General features: G+C 35.2%; 1 protein-coding gene across 3 annotated transcripts in view; it reads left to right on the top strand.

The window, feature by feature from the left end:
* The window catches only part of SH3GLB1 (SH3 domain containing GRB2 like, endophilin B1), a 39,274-nt gene extending 12,261 nt beyond the window's left edge, over window positions 1-27,013 (top strand). The window contains exons 3-11 of one of the 3 annotated variants that reach the window (XM_007978067.3): window positions 2,823-2,951; window positions 5,881-6,014; window positions 7,668-7,760; window positions 11,745-11,783; window positions 13,347-13,370; window positions 17,852-17,941; window positions 18,326-18,426; window positions 25,629-25,857; window positions 26,554-27,013. In XM_007978067.3, the coding sequence (XP_007976258.1) occupies window positions 2,823-2,951; window positions 5,881-6,014; window positions 7,668-7,760; window positions 11,745-11,783; window positions 13,347-13,370; window positions 17,852-17,941; window positions 18,326-18,426; window positions 25,629-25,857; window positions 26,554-26,661 (947 nt within the window). In that variant the 3' untranslated portion in view covers window positions 26,662-27,013. Of the gene's footprint in view, window positions 1-2,822; window positions 2,952-5,880; window positions 6,015-7,667; window positions 7,761-11,744; window positions 11,832-13,346; window positions 13,371-17,851; window positions 17,942-18,325; window positions 18,427-25,628; window positions 25,858-26,553 lie in introns of all 3 variants that reach the window. The other 2 variants (XM_007978066.3, XM_007978069.3) reach the window with 2 other exon arrangements.
* Window positions 27,014-27,941: the final 928 nt, after the last annotated feature.

Genomic DNA, 27,941 nt, shown 5'->3' with positions numbered 1-27,941 from the left:
TTTAGTGAATGAAACTCATGAGTTAGCATCTTGTCCAAGGCAGCATAGCTAATTAGAAGTGGAAATTGGACTAGAACCTATCAACATCCAGTCTTTTCACTGTGAGCTTTGCATATCAAAACTGAAGAACAAAGGTACAACGTATGCTTTCCTTCTTTTTTCCCCCAATATTTGGGATCATGTTGTGATATGACATATGCTTGCTTTTAGATACTAACTTAAACTCCAAGCACTATACAAATACTAGCCGTTCTCTATCATTTTAGTTAAATGGTAGTGACTTTTTAAATATGCCTTTTGGTTGAAAAACTTAACTGTTAAGTTCTGTGCTCAGTACCTAGGTAACAGGTTCATGTGTACCCCAAACTTCAGCATCATTCAATATACCCAGGTAACAAACCTGCATGTGTACACCTTGAATCTAAAATAAAAGTTGGAAATAAACAAACAAAATAAGCTTTTTGCACTTTGAGTGAGTCCTAATGTCCTTGGACACCATGTAATATTTTTTATTCATTTAAGGCCATTTAAATTCTACACTCTGGCACTTTTATTAAAAGTAATAGACATTTTTCCTCTTGTTCTAAACATATTTTTCTGATTGGCAAATAAGCTCATTCACAATTGGTAAACAGGGAAATAAAATACAATTTCCTCCCGCCCCTGTTTTGTGCCAGGAAGTAGTAATAAGAATTGGTTTTGTTTTTTGTTTGTGCTCTAGTTTCTTTGTTTTGTTTTGTTTGAGACAGAGTCTTGCTTTGTCATCCAGGCTGGAGTGCAGTGGTGCGATCTTGGCTCACTGCAACCTCTGCCTCCTGGGTTCAAACAATTCTCCTGCCTCTGCCTCCTGAGGGTCGCTGGGATTACAGGTGTCCACCACCATACCCAGCTAATTTTTTTATTTTTAGTAGAGACAAGGTTTCTCCATGTTGGCCAGGCTGGTCTCGAACTTCCAACCTCAGGTGATCTGCCCACCTCAGCCTCCCAAAGCCTGGGGTTACAGGTGTGAGCCACCATGCCCAGCCAATGCTCTGGTTATTAAGTTACACAGGTTTTGAGTGGCCAAACCCAACGCTCCTTTTCTTGTAATTCTTGTGTTGTTTTCAATGTATGATGATCTGGAAATGGGTTTTTCAAAGATACGTTATGCAGAAATATATATTACATTGTAGCAGAATTGCCTGCATATTTTAAGATTTTATTATAACCTATTGAAATTAAATATTTATTAATATACCAAATATTTTATTAACTGAACGAAGTCAACATAAGATTCTGTTTTAAACTTTTGACCAGATAGGAGGAAAAGTAGTCAAAATTAAGAATCAGAGTCAAAACACGAAACTTTTTTTTTTTTTTTTTTTGAGACAGAGTCTCACTCTTTCACCCAGGCTGGAGTGCAGTGGCACAGTCTCTGCTCAACTGCAAGATGCGTCTCCTAGGTTCAAGTGATTGTCCTGCCTCAGCTTCCTGAGTAGCCGGGATTACAGGCATGCACTACCATGCCTGGCTAATTTTTTTTTTTTTTTTTAGTAGAGACGGGGTTTCACCATGTCAGCCAGGCTGGTCTCAAACTCCTGACCTCAGGTGATCTGTCTGCCTCAGCCTCCCAAAGTGCTAGAATTACAGGTGTGAACCACCACACCGGGCCAAAATGAAGTTCTGAAATTTAACCAGTATCTTCTAAATGGTTATGTTTTAAAAAGCTCTTTTTGGTTTTAACTATTTAGAGATATTTGTGCTTTAAAACTTCTGATTTTGTACTAGAATCTACCACAAAAGCAAGAATTATTGCCATACTCTATTTTAGGTATTATAACTAAGCCTTTTACCAACTCCTGAAGTGTTCTGTTACTGGTTCAGCTCATTTTTGAAATTTTCAGTGCACTGTGTGAAACTTCCACATGCGTAGGAATCTATGTGAGGTACTTAGAGGGAACCTATTTGACTTAGCTTTGATTTATACTTAATCATTGTTTCTGGAAACTTAAGCCATTTTCTCATTTGTTCCTGAAATACCTATAGGTTGGACAGCATTGTACATGTTAATATCTTTGGTCTTAAGCATTTTGCTAACCAAGTGTTTATTCAGCTTTTATTTTTTCCCCCTTTCCATGTGTTCTAATGTTCTGTTATTGCATTTAACCTTTTGTATTTTAAACTTATTTTTAGTGGTGAAATATTTTGAGTGAATGCATGCTCAGAGATAGTATCTATACACTTGTGTACTTTAAACATAAACTAAAGCCAAGACATCATATTGCTGATCTGTCTGTAGACTATTCCAAGCCTGGATTGTTCTATTCCTTAAGCACCTGTGTCTATATTTAGACTCTAGGCAAGAAAAAGAGAGAGCAAATGCTCATGCTAAAACTGTCAGATGTAAGTCTTTGGTTCTTCTAGGTACTTTATATCTGTATTTTCCTAGCCAGAAATCCTGATTTTCAAATTATGAACGTACATTCAGAGTAAAAATTAGAGTTAAAATGCTACAAACAGGGCAAAGACACCTTCAATAAATATTAAGTGAATGAATCAGTCCTTTTCTGGAACTTAAAATCTTGTAGAATACTCAAATAATAATTTTATTTTATTTTAAAATGCTTTTGTGCCAAGATATTTTATCAAATTTCTAAAATATAATTTATTAGTTATATAATAGTCTAACATAAAATTTAAAATACATATTTATTAAGATATGTGCTGGAATGAATGCTAACTTTATATTTAGGAGATGATAAATGGCTGCTGATAGGGGAAAAAAAAATCTTCTAATTAGTTTTGCTTTTAGAAATCGTTGGTAATTTTAACCTTTCTCCTAGATGCCAGGATAGAAGAATTTGTTTATGAGAAACTGGATAGAAAAGCTCCAAGTCGTATTAACAACCCAGAACTTCTGGGACAATATATGATTGATGCAGGGACTGAGTTTGGCCCAGGAACGGCTTACGGTAAGTAAAAAGCAAAAAGTTCTGTTAAAGGATATCTTTATGTTTAGATAGAGATGTCATTAACATATTAGTAGGCCGGGTGTGTGGCTCACGGCTGTAATCCCAGCACTTTGGGTTGCCAAGGCAGGCAGATCACGAGGTCTGGAGATCGAGACCATCCTGGCTAACACGGTGAAACCCCGTCTCTACTAAAAATAACAAAAAATTAGCTGGGCGTGGTGGCAGACGCCTGTAGACCCAGCTACTCAGGAGGCTGAGGCAGGAGAATGGCGTGAACCTGGGAGGCGGAGCTTACAGTGAGCCGAGATCGAGCCTCTGCACTCCAGCCTGGGCAACACAGAGAGACTCCGTCTCAAAAAAAAAAAAAAAAAAAAGCAGTAGAACTGGTTTTAACTTCAAATTTATGTTAAAAATTTTCGATGAAGTGAGAAATATAGGCAAATGTATACAGTTAAATTTATTATTTAATAATTTATTATTTAATATATTTAGTTATTCAGAGAATTCACATCTTTTTTAGTTCTAAAAAGTTAAATTCTTCACTTATTCTCCCAGTGATCTTACAATACCTATGTTGTAATACTTACGATATTGCAATTATTGTTTGCATATGTCTCTTCATTTTTTGAAAAAACTTTCTTAGGGCTTATTTTATGTTAAAGGTACTTGGCACATAATGCTTGAATTAATCAGTGCTTTTGTTATAATTTTGCAATAATGTCAGTAACCAAAAAATACTAACTATTGTTATCTCTGGATGTTTGGATTACATTTCATTTGTTTTTCTCTTATGTATTTCAACTTTTCTATAGCCGTGGTTTAGTTACACTAGCTCTATTAGTTGCTGTACAGACTTTAAATGTATAGCCCTGAAGCTCAAAGTTACACATCTTTATTGTCACTCTGATCTGATTTTCTCATAACATGAGATTTTCGGTAGTTTCTTTTCCTGTTGTTTATGTCTAATAATAATTATTTTTATACATCTGCAAGATAATGGTCTTTGGGTATGAAATGGTAGGTAGATTAAATTAATTTCTACACATAGTTCGGATTTACAGAATAGTTTATACATTCTAGGATTAAATGAATTTTAAACTTTAGTAGTTATCTATATCAGAAAGAAGTAACCTAAATATTGTTGAATGCCACTAATCCATTGACAGGCTTTTTTAGATACACAACTTTGAAACTTCTACATTGTGTTCTTCAAAATCTAATTTTTAAGTCTGAAAATGCTTAGAACTTCAAAATAAAATTATTTCTGAATTTTAACTGTTAATTTTTAGAAATATGTTATACATTAAACAGATGTTTTATTGCCTGCTTGTGCCAGGCTCAGTTAGATGCTGGGATCGTAAAGTTATGTGAAAGAGACCCAGCAGCCCCTTCCTTCACCAGACTGAAGAAGGTTTTAGCACAGCATGAACATTAGTAAAGGCTTCTAGATTTTCTTCCCTTTTAAATCTGCTTAATCTGTTTGCACCTCTAGTAATTCTAGTGAATGTACTCTGGTTATCAGAATTGGGCTTTGTGAACCTATTACCTTATTAGTAATTAATAACTAAAAATCGAGTATCGCAGGCATGGGCTAAGCATTATATAGTGTATATATATTTATATATTAAGTAAATTTTCATTTATATCCTGCTTTTAAGATAGATTATATTACTTTCATTTTAAAGACAAGGAAACAGGTTTGGAGAAGTTAATAATTAATCCACAGTCACAGCTAGTATAGTAATTCAAATGAAGATCTATTTGTATCCAGTGAGGGAGCTCTTAACTACTACCCGTATTACCTTCCTTATCAGTCAGATCCAAGCTTATTCTAAAATGAAGGGATTAAGAACCTCGGAGCTAAAGCTTATCAAAGTAGAACTAGGAATGGAACTCTGATCTTGGGGTTTCCTTTCTTTCTACTCTACTTTCTACCTCTACTTTTCTACTGTACTTACCCTGTTTAAGTATCAGAGTATATGTATTGCAAAAGCATGGATTTTTTTTTAACTTAAGATACCAGTATGCACTATTATTTATAGACACTTGAGATGATAACTGCAAGGATGTAGAAACAGAGGACAAATTGTGACTTGATCTATTGGAAGCATTATTCTTTTATAAGTATAACCATAGTCACCCCTCAGTATCCATGGGGGATTGGATCCAGGCCCCCCACCCTGAGGATACCAAAATCCATGGATACTCCGGTATCTTATATAAAATGGCATAGTGTTTGCATATAACCTATGCACATCCTCCCTTGTACTTCAAATCATCTGAATGTAAATACTGTATAAATAGTTGTTATGCTGTATTTTTTAGGGAATAATGACAAGGGAGAAAAGTCTGTACATGTTCAGTACAGAGGCAACCATCTTTTTTTTATTTTTTATATATTTATTTTTAAATAGTGACAGGCCCCGCTGTGTTGCCCAGGCTGGCCTTAAACTCCTGGGCTCAAACGATCCTCCTACCTCAGCTTCGAAGTAGCTGGGACTACAGGCACATGCCACCACTGTGCCTGGCTCCTCAGCCATCCTTTTTTTTTTTTTTTTCCTGAATATTTTTGATCTGTGGTTGGTTGAACCCATGGATGCAGAACCCGTAGATATAGAGGGCTGACTACACTATTTGAGCTGTGACCATAAATATTTTGGGGTATATCTGCCTTCTTTAGTCCCATTGGTAGAATTGGTACAATTATCTATACTACAATAGAAAGTTTATCTTTGTCTCCTTCATTTAGACACTTATACTCTTAAATTTACTTTTGAAATAAAACTACCTTAATTACAGTTAATTCTATTTGGTTTTACTTACAAGTGACAGCTAACTTTTAAACAGACCAAATTGCTGATTTATCTTACATGATTTTATTTTCTGATATTACCAGATAGCGATTTTTTAAAATGTTTTTCCTTTGCAGGTAATGCCCTTATTAAATGTGGAGAAACCCAAAAAAGAATTGGAACAGCAGACAGAGAACTGATTCAAACGTCAGCCTTAAATTTTCTTACTCCTTTAAGAAACTTTATAGAAGGAGATTACAAAACAATTGCTGTGAGTTGAAAAGTGTCCACTTTATTTAGTAAAATCATTTAGATGTATATTTATACTTTTTAATGAATAATTTGTCCTCTTCATGACTGTGTAGATGTAGTAGATTACAAAATTAAATAATCTAGGTCGGTACATGTTCCCCAGAACACAAAATTAAACCAAAATAAAGGACTACTGATACATTTACTCCATTTGTGTATCCTACAATGTTACTGAGATGCCTTTATCCCTTTTCATTCATTACCAACACTAAAATCTACAGAGAGGTTCCTGGAATGATTATGAAAATACGGTCTAAAATATCACCATAGTATACCATGTAGCTCTTCATTTTTTAGGATTTTAACTTATTTTCTTAGTGATAGAGAATGAAAATTTTCTAAGATTTTTACAAAGCTGCTATTATAAATACTTCAAACTTTAATTTACAAATTTCTTATTACAATATATTATTGAATATTATAGAATATTATAGAAACTTTCTATATGTTCACAATGGATTTGTTTCTGTATAAATAAGTATTTGGCCTGAGACAGAACAACTACCAAGTATGATTTAAAAGAAATTAGCAGCCGGGTGCGATGGCTCACGCTTGTAATCCTAGCACTTTGGGAGGCCTAAGTGGGCAGATCACTTGAGGTCAGGAGTTCGAAACCAGCCTGGCCAACATGGTGAAACCCCATCTCTACTAAAAATACGAAAAAATTAGCCAGACATGGTGGCAGGTGCCTGTAATTCCAGCTACTCGAGAGGCTGAGGCAGGAGAATTGCTTGAACCCTGGAGGCAGAGGTTGCAGTGAGCCAAGATCACGCCTCTGCACTCCACCCTGGGGGACAGACTAAGACTCCATCTCAAAAAACGTAAAATAAAATATAAAATAAAATAAAAATTAGCTTAGTGCAATGAAATTTGACATATGGAATCAAGATTAAAGCAGACTGAATTATAATAAACTTACATATTATACAGAAGCTAGAAATTCCCTGAATAATTCTAAGATACTATACTAATGTTTATTCATTATTCTGTAAATTTGAAATTCCATTTTGGAGTGGTTGGGTTGCATTTGGTGCTATGACACATTAATTAAGTGCAGCCTGCCCAATCCTTGAGGTAGGACACCAGGCATCAAGGAACCTCGCCCCAGGCCTATGCTTCCTTCTTTCTAGGCACCTTCTGGATAATCTGTAACAATTTGAAACAGTTTTTCAATCTGGCCACTAATGACATTTTGGGCTTCACGATTCCTTGTAGAGATAGACTTGTGGAATGTTTGGCAACATTTCTGGCTTCTGGCTAGCAGAAGCCAGTAACATCCCTCCACCAGTTGTGACAACCAAAAAGGTATTGCCAAATGTTCCCGAGGCGGGATAGAATCACAAAATATAAAAACTGATATTCCTTTGTTTCCATCATTGCCTGCCATCTTTCCCAGACATTTATAATGTTTCAATTATTTTAAAATTTAAAACAGTAACAAGGGGATGGAAGGGAGGCTAGATACCTGAATGGTAACTTTATAGCCAAGTTTGTAATCATAGATCTTTATCAAATAATACATATGTTTACTAGGGAATAATACTTTAAATGTGTATGCTCTTACAAAATTTTAGCATCTTTAGCCTTTATTTTTTCTTTTCTATATTTGTAGAAAGAAAGGAAACTATTGCAAAATAAGAGACTGGATTTGGATGCTGCAAAAACGAGACTAAAAAAGGCAAAAGCTGCAGAAACTAGAAATTCAGTAAGTAAATAGAAAAATATTTTTGATTAATAACTAAGATTTGTAAAATATTTTGCTAATATACCATGAAAGATACAGACTATTAACTTTAGGGTCTTGTTTTTGTGCTCTCTAAACAAATTTATCAGAACTTAATACATCCAAATCAGTGCAAAGTAGTCATATCAAAAAGGTGATATTCATGGCCAGGCACAGTGGCTCATGCCTGTTATCCCAGCACTTTGGGAGGCTGAGGCAGGCAGATGGCTTGAGCCCAGGAGTTTGAGACCAGCCTGGGCAACATGGCACAGCCCCGTCTCTCAACAGAAAGTACAAAAATGAACGGACGTGGTGGCACCCACCTGTAGTCCCAGCTACTCAGGAGGCTGAGATGAGAGAATCTCTTGAGCATGGGAGGTGGAGGTTGCAGTGAGCCAAGTTTGCACCACTGCACTCCAGCCTGGGCAACAGAGCCAGACCCTGTCTTTAAAATAAAAAATATATATATATATGTATATGTATATATGTGTGTATATGTATATGTGTGTATATATGTATATGTATATGTGTGTATATGTATGTATATGTATATACACACACACACGTGATATTTAGCTGTACAGCTGCTGCTAAAAAACAAAAATTATGGTAGCTCCTAATGTTGTGTCATATTTTTTTAAATATCCTCAGTGGTGGCAAATATTTTTGGAGATAGATTTATTATAATTGGAAATAGCAAAAAAGATAGTAATTAAGATGAGACTCAAGTTTGAGAATACTTGTATTTGACTTAAACATTAGTTCACTTCCCTTCCCACACACTGCTCAAACTAACTAAAAGAATGTTCACCAAGAATAGTTCCAAAACCATTCAAACGAACAGTGGCAGTATGGACTTTCAGGCAACGATGTTGAGTGAGAGGAAACTCATTTGGATAAATAAATTGTAGTATATATTCCAGAAAATCTCAGAATATTGAGTAGGTATATATTAAATATAATAAATTTTTCTTTAAAGATTTATTTATAAGCTTTTTAGTTAATCCAAGTTATACTGTCTATATTATCATTCTAGAATTTGAAAACATCAGATTTGAATTGTAATAACTTTAAAATAGTACAAAATAAGCCACGTATGAATTTTTTAGAAGCAGCTAATAAGTTAATACTTAATTTGAGCTATGGTATATTACCCCTGCCTTCTGTTTTGAAGTCACTACCACTGCCAACATCAAGAATCATTGCCTTCATGAGCATACTACCACAGTGCTGGCACTGTCTTATAGTTCTCTTGTTTGGGGGATAAAAACATTGAAAATTGGTTTAGAGTGAAATTTAAAACTGATTAACTTGGTATTGGATAGTAATGTCTTATGAGACTACCCCAATACCTTGTATGAGCAGAATAAGTTATTTTTTTCTATGTTTTCTTTTTTCTTTTTTGGAGACACTGTATTAGTTACTGCTAGAGAAGAGCTATCTTTGATAAGACATTAATTCCAAATTTACTGGCATTTTCACTTTACGGTTTATCATTACATCATCATCACAAACAGCCAAACATCCCTAAACAGACTATCTGCAGCATCAGAACTTTGAAAATGAACACTATAGATAGCAGGAGACATTGAATTCTTTTATTAGTTTCTAGTTGCTAATAATGAATTTGAAAAGTAAATTATAAACTCATTTTTAAAGATAGTAATTTCATAATCAGGAACAAACTTAAGGATCGTTTGGAAATAAATATTGTAACTGGGACAGAATGTCTTTATTCAAGATGCCTACATGTGCCCAGTGATAACTGTGGAATAAAAATACTGTTACCAAGTTTCAGTACAAAACTTTGTTTAATAAGCACTATTATAGGAATGACAGTCTGCTTTTCTACCTGGAAAAGTTCCGGAAAGCACATATAGATTTAACAGTGTACAAAGTCCTTTAATATTTCTAAATTATTTTACCACTGCTATTAAAATATATAGGACCTAAATATAATAGTAGACCAATTTTGAGAGATGTTTCCTTTTTGAGATATCTGGAAAAGATCTTGGCAATTTTTCTCTGCTGTGTATTTTTGAGGATAAAGGTTTTTTTCCTATGGGAATTTATGTTTAAAGTAAAAGATGATACAAATGATTTTATTCAGTTCAACAATTTTATTTATACACAGCTCTTCTAGAACTTATATATTACATAAAGCAAAATTTAACTCTAGCCAAATACTATTTTTTTAGTCTAGACAGAAAGTTCAATTTCCTGATTTTAATTGTATTTTTCCTCTAGATAACCAACTCATTTTTCTTCAAACTTTATAGCAGTAAGTCTGAAATACTTTGGGAAGAAAAAGTTCTCTTAGTTTATTATTACATAAAGCCTGGAGGTATGCCTGTATTTGGTGATCCTTTTTTTCCCCCCTGTATTTCTCTTCCATTTACTTGAAGAATCACTAGGAGTTTGGGTTTGCTTTTTTTTCCTTCTTTGATACATTTCCTGGTTCCTATTTGGCAACTGAAGTGGTTAATCTAACCTTAGACTTACTTTTATTTCAGGTCTTTATAAATTTCCATGGATTAATTATTTTTTAACTAGTTACTCTGTTAGTAAGGTTTGGGATCTATCCATATTGGCACTTTTCCAATAATTTACTTACTAGTTTCTTGTGACTTTTTTTGAGTTCTATGTTTACTAAATGCTAATTTTGTACAGGGTACTCTACTGAGGAGTTCATAGATAAATGATGTAAAATATGTGCTGCTCTCAGTTCACTATATGACATAACAGATCAAACTTTTTGATGATTTAGCCCTATCAGTAAAGAATTTCTGCTTGTATCTAATATTGCTGTTTTATCAGTTAGCATATTGAAGAATGGTAAAGCAACATCAAAGGCATTTCTCAGAAATATACCAATTAAGCAGAAAGCCAACTTTAATGTTTCACAATGAACAAAAACACAGTTTTGAAAAATAGATTGTTTATATGATAAAACATACCAGAGAAGCAAGAACAAAAATAATTACAGGTTGAGTATCCCTAATCCAAAAACCTGAAATCTGAAATGCTCTAAAATATGAAATTCTTTGAGTGCCTTTATGATGCTCAAGAGAAATGCTTATTGGAGCTTTTCACATTAGGGTTGCTCAGCCAGTAAGTATAATGCAAATCCAAAACCAGAAATTTGAAACACTTCTGGTCCCAGGCATTTCACCTAAGGGGTACAAAACTGTAATGCATTTCAATTATAAGGCACCTACATTTACTAATCCAATTTTAGTCTAATCCAAACTTAAAAATTATTTTACAGTTGTAGTAATGTTAAAGATAAAAATCAGCCGGTTTCAAAGCTCTTCGGTGTTTAGTGGTTTAGGCCCCTGTTATTTTGGGACATCCAAATTTGATGGAAAATGTTTCTTTAACATCATACAGCAAACTTAAGCATTTCCACAGCAGCGTAAATCTTTAATCTGTAAACTCAATAAATTTAGAGCACCATCATACAGCCTTTAAGAACACATGTTTGAATTTAAGGTTTATTAGAAATACAAGGATTGACATGCCTTTAAGACTTCAGAGTATGCCAAGACCTGGCTGAGGATGATTGAAAGAGAATGTGGTTGAAGGCATCATAAATTCATAAAATAGAAATGATCTTTGAATAGGAAAATTTGGGGTAGGCAGAAGGACTTTCTTAGTGAAAATTTAATAAAAATTGTAGGTAACTGACAGTTTTAAAAATGATACATTTTCCCTAAATGATTCTCATTTAAAGTCAAGCATCAACATATTTTTTTGTTTTGAAAATTTGAATATTGGGGAAAAAAATGAATAGGCACCACTATATGCAGTTTCATAGAACAATACATGTAGTGGGGTTTTTTTAAGTAGAAAAAATATTTGATTGGCTCTTTTACTTGTTTAATGTGTTATTTATTGTGCAGAAGTAATTTGTTTCACTGTGTTCATTGGTATAATGTGTTCTTTGTCTCTTACTATGCACTTAAGCAACTAAACTCAGCTCGCCTTGAAGGAGATAACATTATGGTAAATTTCTCTTACATGCTCAACTTCCTGCATGTAAAATGGCTGAAGGTTTGTTGGCCTACTGTGTTTTCTACATCTTGAATAAAGTGCCTTCTCTTGCTATTAGCTGCATGTAAAATTTTGAAATAATTGAAACCGTGTATTCATTATCTTTAACAACAAAAATATGAGGAAAAAATAGTAGCTGAAGTGATACTGGAACTTTATATAGTGCCTTTTTGTACTGAGTAAAAGATGCTAATTTAAGCTGGCATTTATATTTTCACTTTTGGCAAAGAAAATTAACAAAATATACTTAAAGGTGTAAGGTAAACACTTTGACTTTGCTGCTCAGTAGCTTCAAGATTTACCTTATTTTCACCCAAACTCAACATAGAATTATTTTCTTCTGCCATTTCAGGCCAAGACAGACCCCATTAGATTAGGTACTCCTGTAATGGCCAGGCTTGTTCTCCATCCAGTGCTAACTCACTTACAAAAGTTTTGGTGGAATGGTGATAGCCTTGGGAAAGAATAGAGAATGCAGATTGTTTTATGGTATCCAATGTATATGTTGAGCTTAGTTTGAGAAAATGTTTGAACTATTAGAAGTTTTTTATTTTAGTAAAATAGAAAGTTGTAAAATCTGAACATAGCCAACAGTTTGTGCACATTAGCCAATAAAAGTGTATAGATAGTGTGTTTTATTTTATTTCTAGATATATTACTTCATTAGAAGTGTCAAGGGATCTGCAGTACAGCTAATAAATTGGCAATTAATTGACTGCTTTCATTCACTAGCATTAAACTAAAAGCAGGAAAGTAATAGGAAAGATTATTGTACAGAATATATAAAATGCATTTTTGTTTATGTTTTTTTAAAAAACTGTAATTACTGAAGCCCTGGCTGAATTAGGGCTTACCTTAGATAGCAAGAGAATGCATTAATGTGTTTCCATTGTCCTATCTATAGGTAAATGAAAAGGGTGAGAATATTTCAGTCATTGCTAATTTAATATATAAAGCATAGCTTTTTTGTCTCAAAATCATAATTAAAAACAATTAACAGGACTTTGTTTCATTAATCATTTGTTTTTACTATTAATGTAATCTACTTATAGTAAAATCTATTTACAGCTGGTAATTTTATATTTATTATATCTCCAGCTTATTGTTTCTCTCCAAAAAGGCTGTATCAGCAGCCATTAATCCTTGCTTTGCTTCATTTCCTAAAATTTTATAATTTATACTTAAATTAGAAATTCGAAATCATTTAGTCCAAATCTCTAATTTTCCCGACGAGAATACTGGAGCTAAGAAAGATTAGGTGTTCTCAATTTGGGAAAACTGTTAATTTATAGATTTAGCGTAAGATTTTAGAATTGATAGTAATGATACATATAAAAGTCATATTACACAGTATGTTAAGCTGTACTGATTTAGTTACTACTGTGTTTAATCTATTAATATTATTCTGAAAAAGAGTATGCCATTTAAACAAGTATTTATATTTATAGTAAGTTGTAGAAAATAAATTCCAACTTTCATGCTCTATATTTTTCTCTAATTTTTAATGCTGGCTAGATTTGGGCAGAGGAGGTGACAAAAGTAAGTAAATTATTAAACTACAGAACTATGAAACAAGAATTTAGTTGACATTGATTCAGTAAATATTTATTGGGCAACAACCATGGGTCCAGTCACAGTCTATGTTACTATACCTTATAAAATCTGAAAATGATGGGTATGTTCAGGTCTCTTTAATAGAAGCTCCACCAAGCAGTTGAACAATGCTGCAGAGATGTGGTTTGCACACACACTGATAAATCTTAGACACCTGTACTAAGTGGTAATCTTACAGTTCCTTACTATAGAAGGCAGGCGAAATGCTTGTTAATTACTTTTTAATGACAATTTTTAAAATGTAAAATATAGTTAACACCATGTCCTGTATCTTCAGAGAATGGGATGTATCATATTTCGCACAAATGAATTTTTTTTTTTTTTTTTTTGAGATGGAGTTTTGCTCTTGTTGCCCAGTCTGGAGTGCAATGGCACAATCACAGCTCACTGCAACCTCTGCCTCCTGGGTTCAACCAATTCTCCTGTCTCAGCCTCCCAAGTAGCTGGGATTACAGGTGCCTGCCACCACGCCTCGCTAATTTTTTGTATTTTTAGTAGCGACAGCTTTTTTCACCATTTTGGCCAGGCTGGTCTCAAACCCCTGAATTCAAGTGATCCACCCACCTTGGCCTCCCAAAGTGCTGGGATTACAGGCATGAGCCACCTCACCCAGCCACAAGTGAATTTTTTAGGTAACTGAAGCTTGTTCTCTCCAGCACCAAAGCTAATTTTTCTCAGTCACATTAGTTGAAAAATCTGTAAAAATGTATTTTACTGCTGCATTAAATATAAGATAGCAAGTATTTGATTTCACTACATTTAAGGTCATTATTAGCATTTATTATACTGTTAACAATTGAATTTGTTGTTTTTCAACTATGTTGTCTCTTCCCTCAGTATCAGACTTGTTTCTTGTAGAAGTTGTTTGTATGACTGCTGCTAGCAGTTCTTCTGTCTATGTTACCATTTCTAATCGTCTGTGGCCTGGGAAAGCAAGTAATTAAACAACAATTTAAGGGATAAAATTAGAAACTGTAGTACATGCAGACTTTTTTCAAATGCTTTTTGAAGTCTTCAGAAGCATTTTTCATTTCCTTCTTATGTTAGGGCCTACCAAACTCTGACATCTACATGAGGATAACACTGGGGGCTGAGGACAGGTGATGATTGTGGCCCCTGACAAGTAATAGCTTTATAAACTTTAACTTTTCTTTTCTGGCTTTGTAGGATTGATTATACAGTCTGTTTTATGCATAGGTTATAGAGCTATTGATTCTATGACTTGGATCTCCAGTATGAAATTCTTACCTTAAGCTCTTATCCCCCTTTGTGAAGTCTGTTCATCAATTTAGTTATGGTTCCACACTGGATTCTGATTTCTTCCTGAACTTCTAGCATGAAAAGGGGCAGAGCAACACAGAAGAGAATATAGGTTGGACAAAAAAACTAGAATGTCTTCCTCTTTGGCGTAAAGATATGCCAGAAAATTTCTGACTTGATTTTGCAGTCCCAGCAAGTTTAGGAAATAAATTGATACAATACATGGGAAGAAACTCATGAAACATATTATATACGTATATATAAAATCTAAAGAAACCTATCAAAATGGATTTGAGGGGTTTTTTTCTTCTACACATGTCACTTCTGACATTTTTATAATTAAAAATGTATAAATGACCGGGCGCAGTGGCTCATACCTGTAATCCCAGCACTTTGGAAGGTCGAGGGGGGCAGATCACCTGAGGTCAGGAGTTCAAGATCAGCCTGACCAGCATGGTGAAACCCCACCTCTACTAAAAATAGAAAATTAGCCAGGCGTGGTGTCCCAGCTACTTGGAAGGCTGAGGCAGGAGAATCCCTTGAACTTGGGAGATGGAGTTTGCAGTGAGCCGAGATCGGCCATTGCACTCTAGCCTAGGCAACAAGAGCAAAACTCTGTCTCAAAAAATAAATAAATAAATGAAAATGTATAAATGTTAAAACTTTATATTCCTGGAGCATTTTAAGATTTTAAGCCATATGAATAGTAGGCAACACTGATCAAGATAGTCACAGCAAATGCCTCAGAAGCATTACCAAAATTTATGGCTTACAGATAACCCAATCATGATATCATGGGCCAACAGATTCTTGCCCATCTTCCAGTTACATTTAAAAAAAACTCTTCTAGCTTACCTAACCCATGTTATTGCTATCATGTAGTCTAGTAGCAGTTATTTTTAGCAGTAGAAAGTCTTTTCCCTTGAGATTTTTTAGACGACAGAATATCAGCCCTTTCTTATCTATCTTTCTAATGTGGATAATTTTCTTCCAAAGTAAATTGATTATGCTAAACCTAATTTAAATTTTTTTAGCCTCTCAGATCAATTATGAACAGTTATATATGCCAGAAGTATAGATGATTTGGGACATGTGACTATTTGAAGTCACCGAACATGCACTAAAACTTATTCCAGAAATGAGATGCATTTTTCCCTATCATCTACCCTCTCTAAATAAAGTCTAGATTGTACAGAAGGACCTCCTAAGCTTTGTAACATGGTGCCTTTCTTCATGATTAAATTTTACTCAAACCTAGAAAGCTGATCCCTCATCCTTAATGAGATCATTTGATATTTTTTATTCAGTGTACTTAGCATTAAAATATTATTTCCATTTTAGTCTCAATCTTCCTGGTCACCTTAATCTGCTACCTAGTTTATTTGCTTACACCTTACCTAGAAATAATGTCAACTAGTAGGATTTTTCTGCCATTTCTACTAAAGACCATTAAATCAAACCATACTTTCACAATCAAAGACCTATATGGGACTAGCCTAGTTTACTTATGAAGTGCATTTATTTTTGATTTGCTGTATTTACTTCTGTCACTCAAAGCCTTTTTGTATTCAAGCAGAACAGTAAATACTGCATGTGTAACATTGATGTGATTGGTTTTCCTTAATGCTCTCCTTAGGAAGAACATTGCTTCTTTTTTTCTTCTGGGACTTTTTTCTACTTCATACTAGCTTCTAAATGAAGCTTACTTTGTCCCTGCTATCAAAAAACCATGGGTTCTGGTTTTAGTCAAGTAAATTCAATTTCGACTTTTGACTTACTAATTCAAGCTTATTTCCGTAAGTCCAAGCTAGAGGTCAATTCTTAGTCCCCTCTGCTGGGGTTGTTGCCAGTGGGCTGTTACAGCAACTGAGTATCTACTTTGCTGCTTCTTCCTTGTAGACTGGCTTATTAGGTTAACTATTGCTAACAAAGGGTGAGGAGAGGGAGATGAGGCCTGAAAGAAAAAAGTTCATACCTTGTTGTTGTTGTTTACTTTTTATTACATCTTGGAAATGTCATAAAGTATTTGCATAGGTGGAAAATGCTATTTGTGCTGGAGAGGTAGTCAAACATACCATTATGATGATGTTACCAATGATAATGCCCAGTGGGAAATAAGCTAACTATTCTGAGTAAGCTGTGAGGTTTTATTTCTCTTTCCCACTTATTAACAACCAACTCTGACTAAAGATTTGAGAAAATGTTTTTTGCCACTATTTGCTATTTTTAGATCTTGTTGATTTTTCAGTGAACTGTTTTGTCACAGCAGTAAGCCTCTTTTATCAGATGGTTGAAACCAATAGTGGCATACTATTATTTACATCTCTTCCCAGCTCCACAGTATGTGACTTCACCTTAGTAGCTGGAAATCAGCTGTGGTGGTAGTATTTATGTCATGAAAATCTGGATATGAGAGCTTTTTTTTTTATTTCTTGGAGAAGAATTTAACAGCACACCACTGATTGAAGTTCAATCATAACTTAAAAAGCTTTTTAAAACCCTAGTGTATCTTAATAGATAGTATTCTGCTTAAGGCATTTTTTATGCATAGTTTGAAAAGAAAATTTAAAAGGAAGACATTTAAAATGTAGGACAAAAAATCCTTTGAATGAACCTAAAAACTGTGGTGCTAGCAACAAGTGTTTGGCAACTAAACGCAAGGTGAAAATCCTATGGCTTCACTCTAAAGCCTTTTGCATTTGAGACTGAAGACTCTTTAACTTCAAAGTAAAAACTATAGTAATAATTGAGAATGTTTTGCAGCAATATTATTTTATACTTGTAAAAGTGGTCATCTTAAAATTTTGTCAAATATTAAAATTTAGCAAAGTTGATACTAGAAAATTTATGAAAATATCTTGACTTTCTCTTAGTAGTTTTTCTAGGCTCTTAAGAGTGTATTATTAAGCTTTAGTGTAACAGATTCTTTTGAGTCAAGTACTGGAATCAGTTGTCCAGGTGGAGTAATACAGAAAAGCTAAGGTCTAGAATCCAGGGAACCATTTTAGATACAAAGCAGAATTGGGGAATTGCCAGATTATAACTTGAGGTTTGTTTGGGGCATTTTTTTTTAACCGTCTAAAATAAATGTATATAAGATGGACTGAGTCTTCTGAAGAGATTCTAAAACTATATTCTTATTTAAGTCTGAACAGGAATTAAGAATAACTCAAAGTGAATTTGATCGTCAAGCAGAGATTACCAGACTTCTGCTAGAGGGAATCAGCAGTACACATGTAAGTATTCATTCATTGAAAATTCATCTGGAACAAGACTTTGGTAGTCCTAAGGCAATTTTGGGAGGAAAAACTGAACTTCTCAGTCATTCATCAAGGAAATTTAAATTGTTACTTTCCAATATATCCGAAGAAATATTTTAAATTTTTGTTTACATCTTATCACCTAGTTCTCCCACCCTCATTAAACATACAGTTGGTGTTTATTGGCTAAGCAGAGTTTGCTACTGTACTGTTCACCAAGGCCAATCTTAATAAGCCTTGCAGTAAAATGTTAGATACTGGTGAGTCTACCTCAGTACAATATTGTGGTCTGTCTCCCCCTTGCATTTGCCATTTAAGTTGACTATAGAGATAAGAACTGACTATAATTTTCCTTCACAGGCCCATCACCTTCGCTGTCTGAATGACTTTGTAGAAGCCCAGATGACTTACTACGCACAGTGTTACCAGTATATGTTAGACCTCCAGAAACAACTGGGAAGGTGATAATTTACTTTTCACATGTAAAGAGGAGAAATTCAAATTTTTGCATATGAACTAATAGTAGGGAAGATTAGAGGAATTAAAGGCTCTTACTAGCTTTCTTAGAAATAGTTTCTTTTTTTTTTTTTTAGGAAAGTCATCAGATTTCTGAGGTAACAGAATATTTTGAGCTCTTCTGGCACAGAGGCATGTTAACAGGGATGAGAAAAAAAAAGTGAATACCTTTTCAGTGCTGTAAGGTTAAAAGTGTTTCAAAGTTCACTTTTTTCCTGCTACTGAATACTTTTTGCTATTGGTTGAGGAAGATATAATTCAATTGACAGTTACCCTTAAAGATAAACTAATTTATACTTACTCGTTACTCATTTGTTTACTATATTAAAAAAAAAGAAAAGTTTTAGAATATTTCTTAAGACCTCATATCTACCGATGTGATTATTTTGAGTATGATAATATACTTTAAAGCAAAATGATAGTATGTAAAACACATAGCTCAGTCATTCATTCTTCAAATATTTATTGACTGTCTGCCATGTGCCAAGCACTGTTACATATTCTGGGGTAATATCAGCAAACAAAACAGGCAAAGATGCTTGCCTTTATGGAGCTCACATTATAAGGTGACACTGAAAATAAAATAGTGTTTAGGGCAAACATGGTCTCTGCTCTCGCAATATTTAGCCTAGGTAGAAATACAAAGCAAGCCATTGGTAGACAGGCCATGTAGTTGGCAGAAAAATAGAAGGTGCCTGGTATTATGAAGGCATCTAACTGTGACTGAGGTACATCTAGCAGAGTTTCCCAGGTGAAGTTATCTTGGTAGGAATAATCTAGATGAAAAAAGGGACAGGGATGAATATTCTAAGCAAGGAAGAATATGTATATAAAAAAGCCACAAGAAAGAGAGAGTACGGCAAGTTCAGGGAACTGACAGTAGTCCATTCAGGCTGGAGCATAGTGTTCAAGAATGGAATGGTAGATGAATCTAGAGGAGTTAAGCAAGGTCATACCATGAATGGCCTTTAAAGTAAGTTGTTGTAAGGAGTTTGGAATTTATATAGTGAGAAACCATTAAAACGGGAGTGATATGTAGCATTTGAAGGAAGAATATCAAAAAATCGTTTCAGGGGATAAGGTAAATAAAGTTACTTTGGTGTTTGTTTCTGCACATTAACACTTCAAAACTTGGCCTATAACAAAATTGGGCACATCCATGAAACCAGTTTTGAACCTCAAAAATGAATTGCAGCCTAGTCATTAGTTATTTTAATAGGATATACAGGAGCATTTACATACCTATATATTTGAGGTTTTATTAGTGGTAATATCTCAAGGCAGAACACCATCGTATCTTCACATCATTATAACTGTTTTAAGTCCAAGAAGCCTTAGTACTTTTTTCCACTTTATCCTGAAACTCTGGAAGTGCAGCATAGGGGTTGCTTATACTTGCATTCTACTTAAAGCCACTCTATGCTTAGGACTCGGCCATTTAAACAAAATCCAGTTATTATGTTATTACTGCACTTTGAGATAAGCTCCAGCAATACAAAGTAAAACCAGTGCTACTATTCTAGAAGAGAAAGTCTAGCTTATCTCTCCACCCTCAATTATATTATTGCTAATGACCAATGACACTGGGGGAAGTTTTTAAGATAATACATGGAAATATTCAAATATTGAACTTCACAAATCATCCAGCTCCACACTAACACATTCAAAAGCTATTTATGAAGAATAGAACCAGATTGTATCGTTAATAGTTGCAATAACAGTACCAACAGGTAGTAGAAGTAACTGAGTAACAATAACCACTTTGGCTGAGCCTAAGTTGTGCATAGGTGCTCTACCAGACACCTCATGTATATTATTAACTTTATAATCCTCACCACCAAATGAGGTAGGTACTATTATTATCCATATTTTAAAGATGAGAAAGCAGAAGTACTAGTCACAAGATTAGCAGTTTTTTTAACAATTGGAAGGCTTTTACATATCACGTTCCAGTGGCTTAATTGACATTTTTGTAGAATGAGTAATTGGTATGATTTTTTAATGTATCAGTAAAAGTTCTTAGAAGGCAAAAGTGGCCTTTCAGTTCATTTTTTAAATCTTAACTCTGCAAAATTGACATAGGTAGACTTCAGTGGCTAATCAAAGGCTAAAATCATACTAGTAGATTTGAAAGTAAAATATGGTTAGAGAACTAAAAAAGCTATGTGTATATACATATTCATATAAGTAGAGCTTTTTCTTACCTTCAGAAATGTATTTAATCTCTGCTGAAGAACTGAGTTCACTGAGGAAGGGATACTAGGAGAGGTGGTTAATTTTAGAGAGGAAAATCTATATTTAAAACTATTTCTTCTTATCATTAAAACCCTTTATCATCAGAGAAACATTTGCTTTTCATTTTTAAAATACACTGTTCCAGATGTGGAGGATATAGTATATAAATAAAATAACCAAAATTCCTGCCTTCCTGGAATCTACATTCTATATGGAGGCAGAAGGGAGCAGAAAAGCAATATGTATATAAATTATATAGTATATTAGAAGGTGAAAATGGTGTACCGAAAAACATAGCAGGAAGCTACTTTGGTCGGAGTAGAGAAAGATGTGAGAAAGCACGCATGCAGGCATCTGAGAGATGCTCCAGGAAGAGGGTGCAGCAAGTACAAAAACCCTGAGAGCGTGACATAGCTGGTATGGTCAAGGAACGGCAAGGAGGGCTTGGCTAGAGACGAATAGAGGAAATGTGGAGCCAAAACATATAGGGCTTTGACTTTGGTCTTTACTCAGAGATGAGGAGCCTTTGGAAATTTTGAGCTGAGGAGTGACATAATTTTAGGCTTTAACAGAATCATTCTGGCTGCCACATTGAGGATAGGTGTTGGGTGGAAGCTGACAGATCTGTTTCAAACTTACTGCAATAATGTAGTGAGTAACTCAGTCAGAAGTTGGCAGTGGCTTGGATTGGGGTAATTGTGGTAGATAGGATGGAACCACAGGTCCTGTGGGTGTATTTTTTTTTTTTTTTTTGAGACGGAGTCTCACTGTGTTGCCCAGACTGGAGTGCAATGGCACAATCTCTGCTCACTACAAGCTCCTTCTCCTGGGTTCACACCATTCTCCTGCCTCAGCCTCCCAAGTACCTGGGACTACAGGCACCCGCCAGCACACCCGGCTAATTTTTTGTATTTTTGGTAGAGACTGGGTTTCACCGTGTTAACCAGGATGGTCTCGATCTCCTGACCTCGTGATCCACCCGCCTCAGTCTCCCAATGTGCTGGGATTACAGGCGTGACTATGGGTGTAAAGTCAGAATTATTTGCTTGACAGACTGTATGTATGTATATTGAACACAAAGATGTCAAGAATTATTGCAAGGTTTTGTTTTGTTTCATTTTGTTTTTAAGCTGGAGTGCAATGGCGCAATATCGGCTCACTGCAACCTCTGCCTCCTGGGTTCAAGGGATTCCCCTGACTCAGTCTCCCAAGTAGCTATGATTACAGGTGTGGCCACCATACCCAGCTAATTTTTTGCATTTTTAGTAGAAAAGGTGTTTCACCATGTTAGCCAGGCTGGTCTTGAACTCCTGGCCTCAGGCAATCCACCCGCCTCAACCTCCCAAAGTGCTGGGATTATAGGCATGAGCCATTGCGCCCGTCTGCAAGTTTTTGACCTAAACAACTGAAGGAATGGGGAGTTGTGGTTAGTTAAAATGGGGAATGCCAGATGAGGCAAAGATTTCAGGGATGGAGGTGTGGGAAGTATGTCAGTTACATTAGAAGCCCAGTTTTAAATATGTTAAGTTTGAGATGTCTGTTAAACATTTAAGTGGAGGTATCCAATTTTAGGATATGCAGGTCGAACTTGGCTTGGGGGCGGGGTGAATTAGAGAAATTAGAGAGTTGTCAGCATATCAAAGATATTTAAATCTGTGAGACTAGATAAACCCTCGAAGGAGTAAGTATAGAGAAAAGAGGAGGATCAGGGACTGAGCCCTGAAGTACTCTAGCATGGAGAGTTGAGGAACAAGGCAAGGAGGATGATAAGAAGTGAGGCAGTGAGGTAAAATGGAAACTAAGAGTATGGCCTGGAAGCCAAGTGAACATGATGTGTGAAAGTGGGAGAGAACGGTCACTGCATAGGTCAAGTGAGAGGAGGACTGGGAATTGACCATTGGATTTAGGAACATTAACGTCATTGCTAACCTTGACGAGTGGTTTTGGTGAAACAGTAGGCACAAAGTAATGTTTGTAATGTAAGAGACTGGGAGGAGAGGAATTGTGACTAAGTTTAGGTAGATCTTTCAGGAAGTTTTGGTGTAAAGAGGAACAGAGGAATGAGGCAGTAGCCAGAGGAGAAAGGGGTGTCTAGCAATTTTTTGCTTGTTTTTTAAGATAGGAGACATGTTTGTAAGCTGATGGGAATGATACAGTAGATGGAGAAAATATGATAATGTGGGAGGGGAAAGGGAAGAATTGGTAGAGTGATATCCTAGATAGGCAAAAAGGGATGAGATTTTGTGCACATGTGGAGGAATTAACATCAGGAGCATAGACAGCTCATTAAAGAGTTTCCTGGCCGGGCACAGTGGCTCATGCGGGTAATCCCAGCACTTTGGGAGGTCAAGGTGGGCGGATCTCTTGAGCTCAGGAGTTTGAGATCAGCCTGGGCAATATGGCGAAACCCTGTCTCTACAAAAAATACAAAAATTAACTGGGTGTGGAGGTGCATGCCTGTAGTCCCAGCTACTCAAGAAGCTGAGGCAAGAGAATTCTTTGCTTAAGCCCGGGAGGCAGAGGTTGCAGTGAGCCGAGATTGCACCACCGCACTACACCTGGGCAAAAGGAGTGAACTCCTGTATCAAAAAAAAAGAGACTTCCTGATTGTTCTTTTGTGGCTCACGCCTGTAATCCCAACACTTTGGGTGACCAAGGCAGGTGGATCACGAGGTCAGAGGTTCAAGACCAGCCTGACCAACATGGTAAAACCCCGTCTCTACTAAAGATATAAAAATTAGCTGGGCGTGGTGGTGGGCGCCTGTAATCCCAGCTACTCAGGAGGCTGAGGCAGGAGAATCGCTTGAACCTGGGAGACAGAGGTTGCAGTGAGCCGAGATTGTGCCACTGCACTCCAGCCTGGGCAACAGAGCGAGACTCCGTCTGGGGAAAAAACAGGAAGCAAACTCATCAGCTGAGTGTAATGGTTATGGGGAGAACTGGTGAAATTTTGAGGATGGGCAAGAGGGTATGAAATAGTCATCAGGGGAATGGAAAGTGAAAGTGAATGGACTAGAGAAATGTAGTATCATTGCCTGGTGGCATGTGGATGCACTTGAGGTTCCTAATCATAAATTGAATGTAAAATAAAGCTTTTCTGTGTTTCTCCTGTTAAAGTAGATGCATGGATACTGAGTAGGTAAATAGGTTTTTACCAAATGAGTACAATGAAGTGAGAGGCATAAGAAATGAGAGCATATGTAAGGGGTTATTATAATTAACTATGGACATGAAGGTGTTGGTAGGATCATAGACCCTGGTAGGCTTGTTGATGTGAGAGCACTTGAAAGAAAAAGGCGATGGTCAAAGAATGGGATAGTAGAAACTATTATTATTGGAAGGGTTGTGGTTACTGGAATTGGTAAGATCTAGATGTGACTGTGGGAATGGGTGGCTGAACTAGGATCAGGTATAAAGTCAATAGAAGAGTTCGAGGATTTAAGAGGCTAACGTGTTGGAAGAACTGTCCATATGGATACTAAAGTCACCAAGAATTAAGATACAATGTCAAGTGAGCCAGGTGCTAAAATCTTCTAGAAATGAAAGTAGGGGAATGAGGCATCTTTAGGTGATTACAACAAGAGATACTGGGTATCTCTTTAAGTGATGGGAATGATACAATAGATGGAGAGAATATAATGTGGGAAGGAAAGATAATATATGATAATATAAAATATGATACTGTGGGAGGGAAAGATAATGTAGTATAGTCGAATAACATGAAGTTGAAGGATTGGCCAGAATTGTTTACAGAAAAGAGTCTAAATAACAGTGATGAAGAACATAAGACTCCTCCATTGACCTCTAGGTTCAGTGATAAAAGAGGAGTATGGGAGATAAACACTAGCACAGGAGAATGAAGGGAAGGTTTAGAGAAGAGGTTAAGGATACAGGGAATTTTGCTGATGCCTGAAATGATTTCCAGATGGTAGAGTGGTCATGAAGAGAAAAGGGGACTTTTCTAGTTTAATGAATTGATTAAAACTTAACAACGAATTTTCATAGATAATTTTTTAGCTTAGAAATGGTTGAATTAGAATGATGTCAGACCAGCTATTTTGTACTGTTTTCTATTTAGTATTATTGGGGAAACTAGCCTTAAAATAAACTGAAAATTCTAATTATCTTCAAATTATTTATGAGCACATTAATCACAAAAATCACTGGTTTCTAATAGAAAATTTTTCTAAAAAATAGAACAAATGAACTTGTAAAATGTGTCCTATTCTACCATTGAGTCTTCGATTTCATTGAGATAATTAGCAGTCATATTATTTGAATGTCTACCTTCTCACTGTGTGTATGTCCTTAAGGGAATAGTATCATTTCATCTTTATGTCTTCTGCTTCTCATAGTCATGCTGAACATGTAGATACAAATAAATAACATTTACATATAAATGACAATATTTTATTTGAATAGGAAAATGTGAATGGACCAGTTTATGAAAAAAGGGTTTAGTTATTCAAATATTTCTCAAAGAATTAAGTTGAAAAAGCCTCATACTTGTAGTATCTAATTATTTAAGTAGTTTTTCATCAATATTTTTATTTAATAATTCATAAAAAATTAAGAAAACATTCTAATGGAAGCTTTTGGGCAGTGCTTTCAAAATAAACCATAATAAACCATCTATTTTTCCTGGGGGAAAAAATACAGCCATTAATTTTGTTAATATTACAAGGACAGTTTTGAAACAAACTTTCAAGGATTTATATTTGAATACCACCTGAGTTGTCTCTAGTATAATTGGCCCAAGAGGGAAAAGGTAGATACACTCTGTCATTAAAGTAATATCTGTAAATCTTTTCCAATGTGAAGTCTGGTAGAAAGTAAACAGCGCCACCAAGTGGTGGTATTAAGGAACTTTAGTCACTTGGAAATAGATAATTCACTGTTTTCTTTTCAACAGTTTTCCATCCAATTATCTTAGTAACAACAATCAGACTTCTGTGGCACCTGTACCATCAGTTTTACCAAATGCGATTGGTTCTTCCGCCATGGCTTCAACAAGTGGCCTAGTAATCACCTCTCCTTCCAACCTCAGTGACCTTAAGGAGTGTAGTGGCAGCAGAAAGGCCAGGGTTCTCTATGATTATGATGCAGCAAACAGTACTGAATTATCACTTCTGGCAGATGAGGTGAGTATTGTGGGTATGAGAAGGAAAATATATCAGGAATTGACATACCTTCTAATATTATAACAAAATGCAAATTCCTCATTAGTTATTTGGAAACAGTTTCATAGATTACAGATAGTTATATTAACATAAAATTTTAATTAATATTCTTTAATGTAATAGAATATCATAGAAATATTTAAAACTTTTAACTGCCAAATAACTTGAAGATGTGTAAAACTCCCTCCAATATAATCCTTTATCTAGGCCAGACATGGTGGCTTACACCTGTAATCTCAGCACTTTTGGAAGGCCAAGGCAGGGTGATTACTTGAGGCCAGGAGTTCGAGACCAGCCTGGGCAACATAGCGACACCTCATCTCTATAAAAAATACGGAAAATTAGCTGGGCATGGTGGTGTGCGCCTGTAGTCCCAGCTACTCAGGAGGCTAAGGTGGGAGGATCGTTTGAACATGGGAGGTCAAGGCTGCAGTGAGCCATGATCATGCTACTGCACTACAGCCTGGGCAACAGAATGAGACCCTGCCTCAAAAAAATAACAACAACAAGTAAATCCTTTGTTTTTCAGCACAATTGATGATAATGTTTAAAGTCCTTTTGGTGAATAATTTAAACAGATTAAATACAAATCTGATTGTTTTTCTACATGTTTATTTTTTTAAGGTAGTTAATGACTGGAAGTATTTTATTTTGCAGGTGATCACTGTGTTCAGTGTTGTTGGAATGGATTCAGACTGGCTAATGGGGGAAAGGGGAAACCAAAAGGGCAAGGTGCCAATTACCTACTTAGAACTGCTCAATTAAATAGGTGGACTATGGAAAGGTTACCCATCATGACATTGTATTTATATACAATTAACTCTAAATAAAGCAGGTTAAGTATCTTCCATGTTAATGTGTTAAGAGACTGAAAATAGCAGCCATCAGAAACCGGCCTTCCTGCCGATAAAGTTGCATGGTAAATATTTCATTACAGAATTTATGTTAGAGCTTTCATGCCAAGAATGTTTTCTTACAAAATTCTCTTTTTATTGAGGTTTCACTAATAAGCAGCTTCTACTTCTGAGCCTCAACTTAAAGCAGAACTGTTTTCTACTGGATTTTTCATTAACAGCAAGCTTTTTCTTTTATGTAAAATAAATCTATTGTGAATTGATATCAGTGACTCATTTATTAGGTATAATTAATAGCCAAAGAATAAAATTAAAATTTATTTTAAACTTTCGGTCTTAAAAAGAGCTGTAGGATATAAACCTCTTTTGTGAAAAGTAGAATTTTCTGAATACTTTCATAGACAAAAACGCAGTCATACTATGTTTACCTGGTTTTCCAGCAGAAATCAAATAATCAATACTATGTTTTGATGGGTTATTTTGAGAGTTGTTTGGTTTTTTAAACACTACAGAATGGTTTCTTTTAAATTTAAGAACTAGTTCTTGAAAAGCAATACCATATTTCTCAGATAAATTTGTTGTTAAGGTTCTAGAAAGTCTAGGACAAATTTACTTCATTAAACATAAAGTTTTTAAGATTATTCAATTGGCACAATTTAATGCATAATCGGGATTGGATCCATTAATAACATACTGTGGTACAGTAAAGAGAATTTGTTCTTATTGAACAACAAATTTGTATAAAAATATGGAATGATGCAACTACATTATAAATTGTATACGAACAAAATAAATTTTGGGTCACTCCGAGCTTACTATTAAAACATTGAAAACTTATTAATGAACACAGGCTATCTTGATGAGGATCTCTGGTTATGAAACACATACTAATGAAATTATTAGTGACACATTGGAAGCTAGAAAATTGCTGTTTGGGCCATTGCTATAAATCAGCAAATTGGCAGATTTTTTCCATGGTAAGATTTCTGTTCTCATTCATTCAACAAACATTTTTTGAGGGCCAGATACTGTGCTGGTCAACTGGGGATATTATCCTGAACAATATGCACACAATTCTTGCCCCTGGAGCGCTTAAAGACCATTAAAGGATACAGAAACTTAAAACAAGCAATTGTCCTATAATAGGATTAGTGTTGTGATGGGGAAGATACAGGGTACTGTATTTGGGAG

This window comes from Chlorocebus sabaeus, chromosome 20 (assembly GCF_047675955.1).
Source record: "Chlorocebus sabaeus isolate Y175 chromosome 20, mChlSab1.0.hap1, whole genome shotgun sequence".
In the NCBI taxonomy this organism is placed as follows: Eukaryota; Metazoa; Chordata; class Mammalia; order Primates; family Cercopithecidae; genus Chlorocebus; species Chlorocebus sabaeus.
The sequence above is the reverse complement of the archived record's forward strand: the minus strand, read 5'-3'. Positions and strand labels throughout refer to the sequence as shown.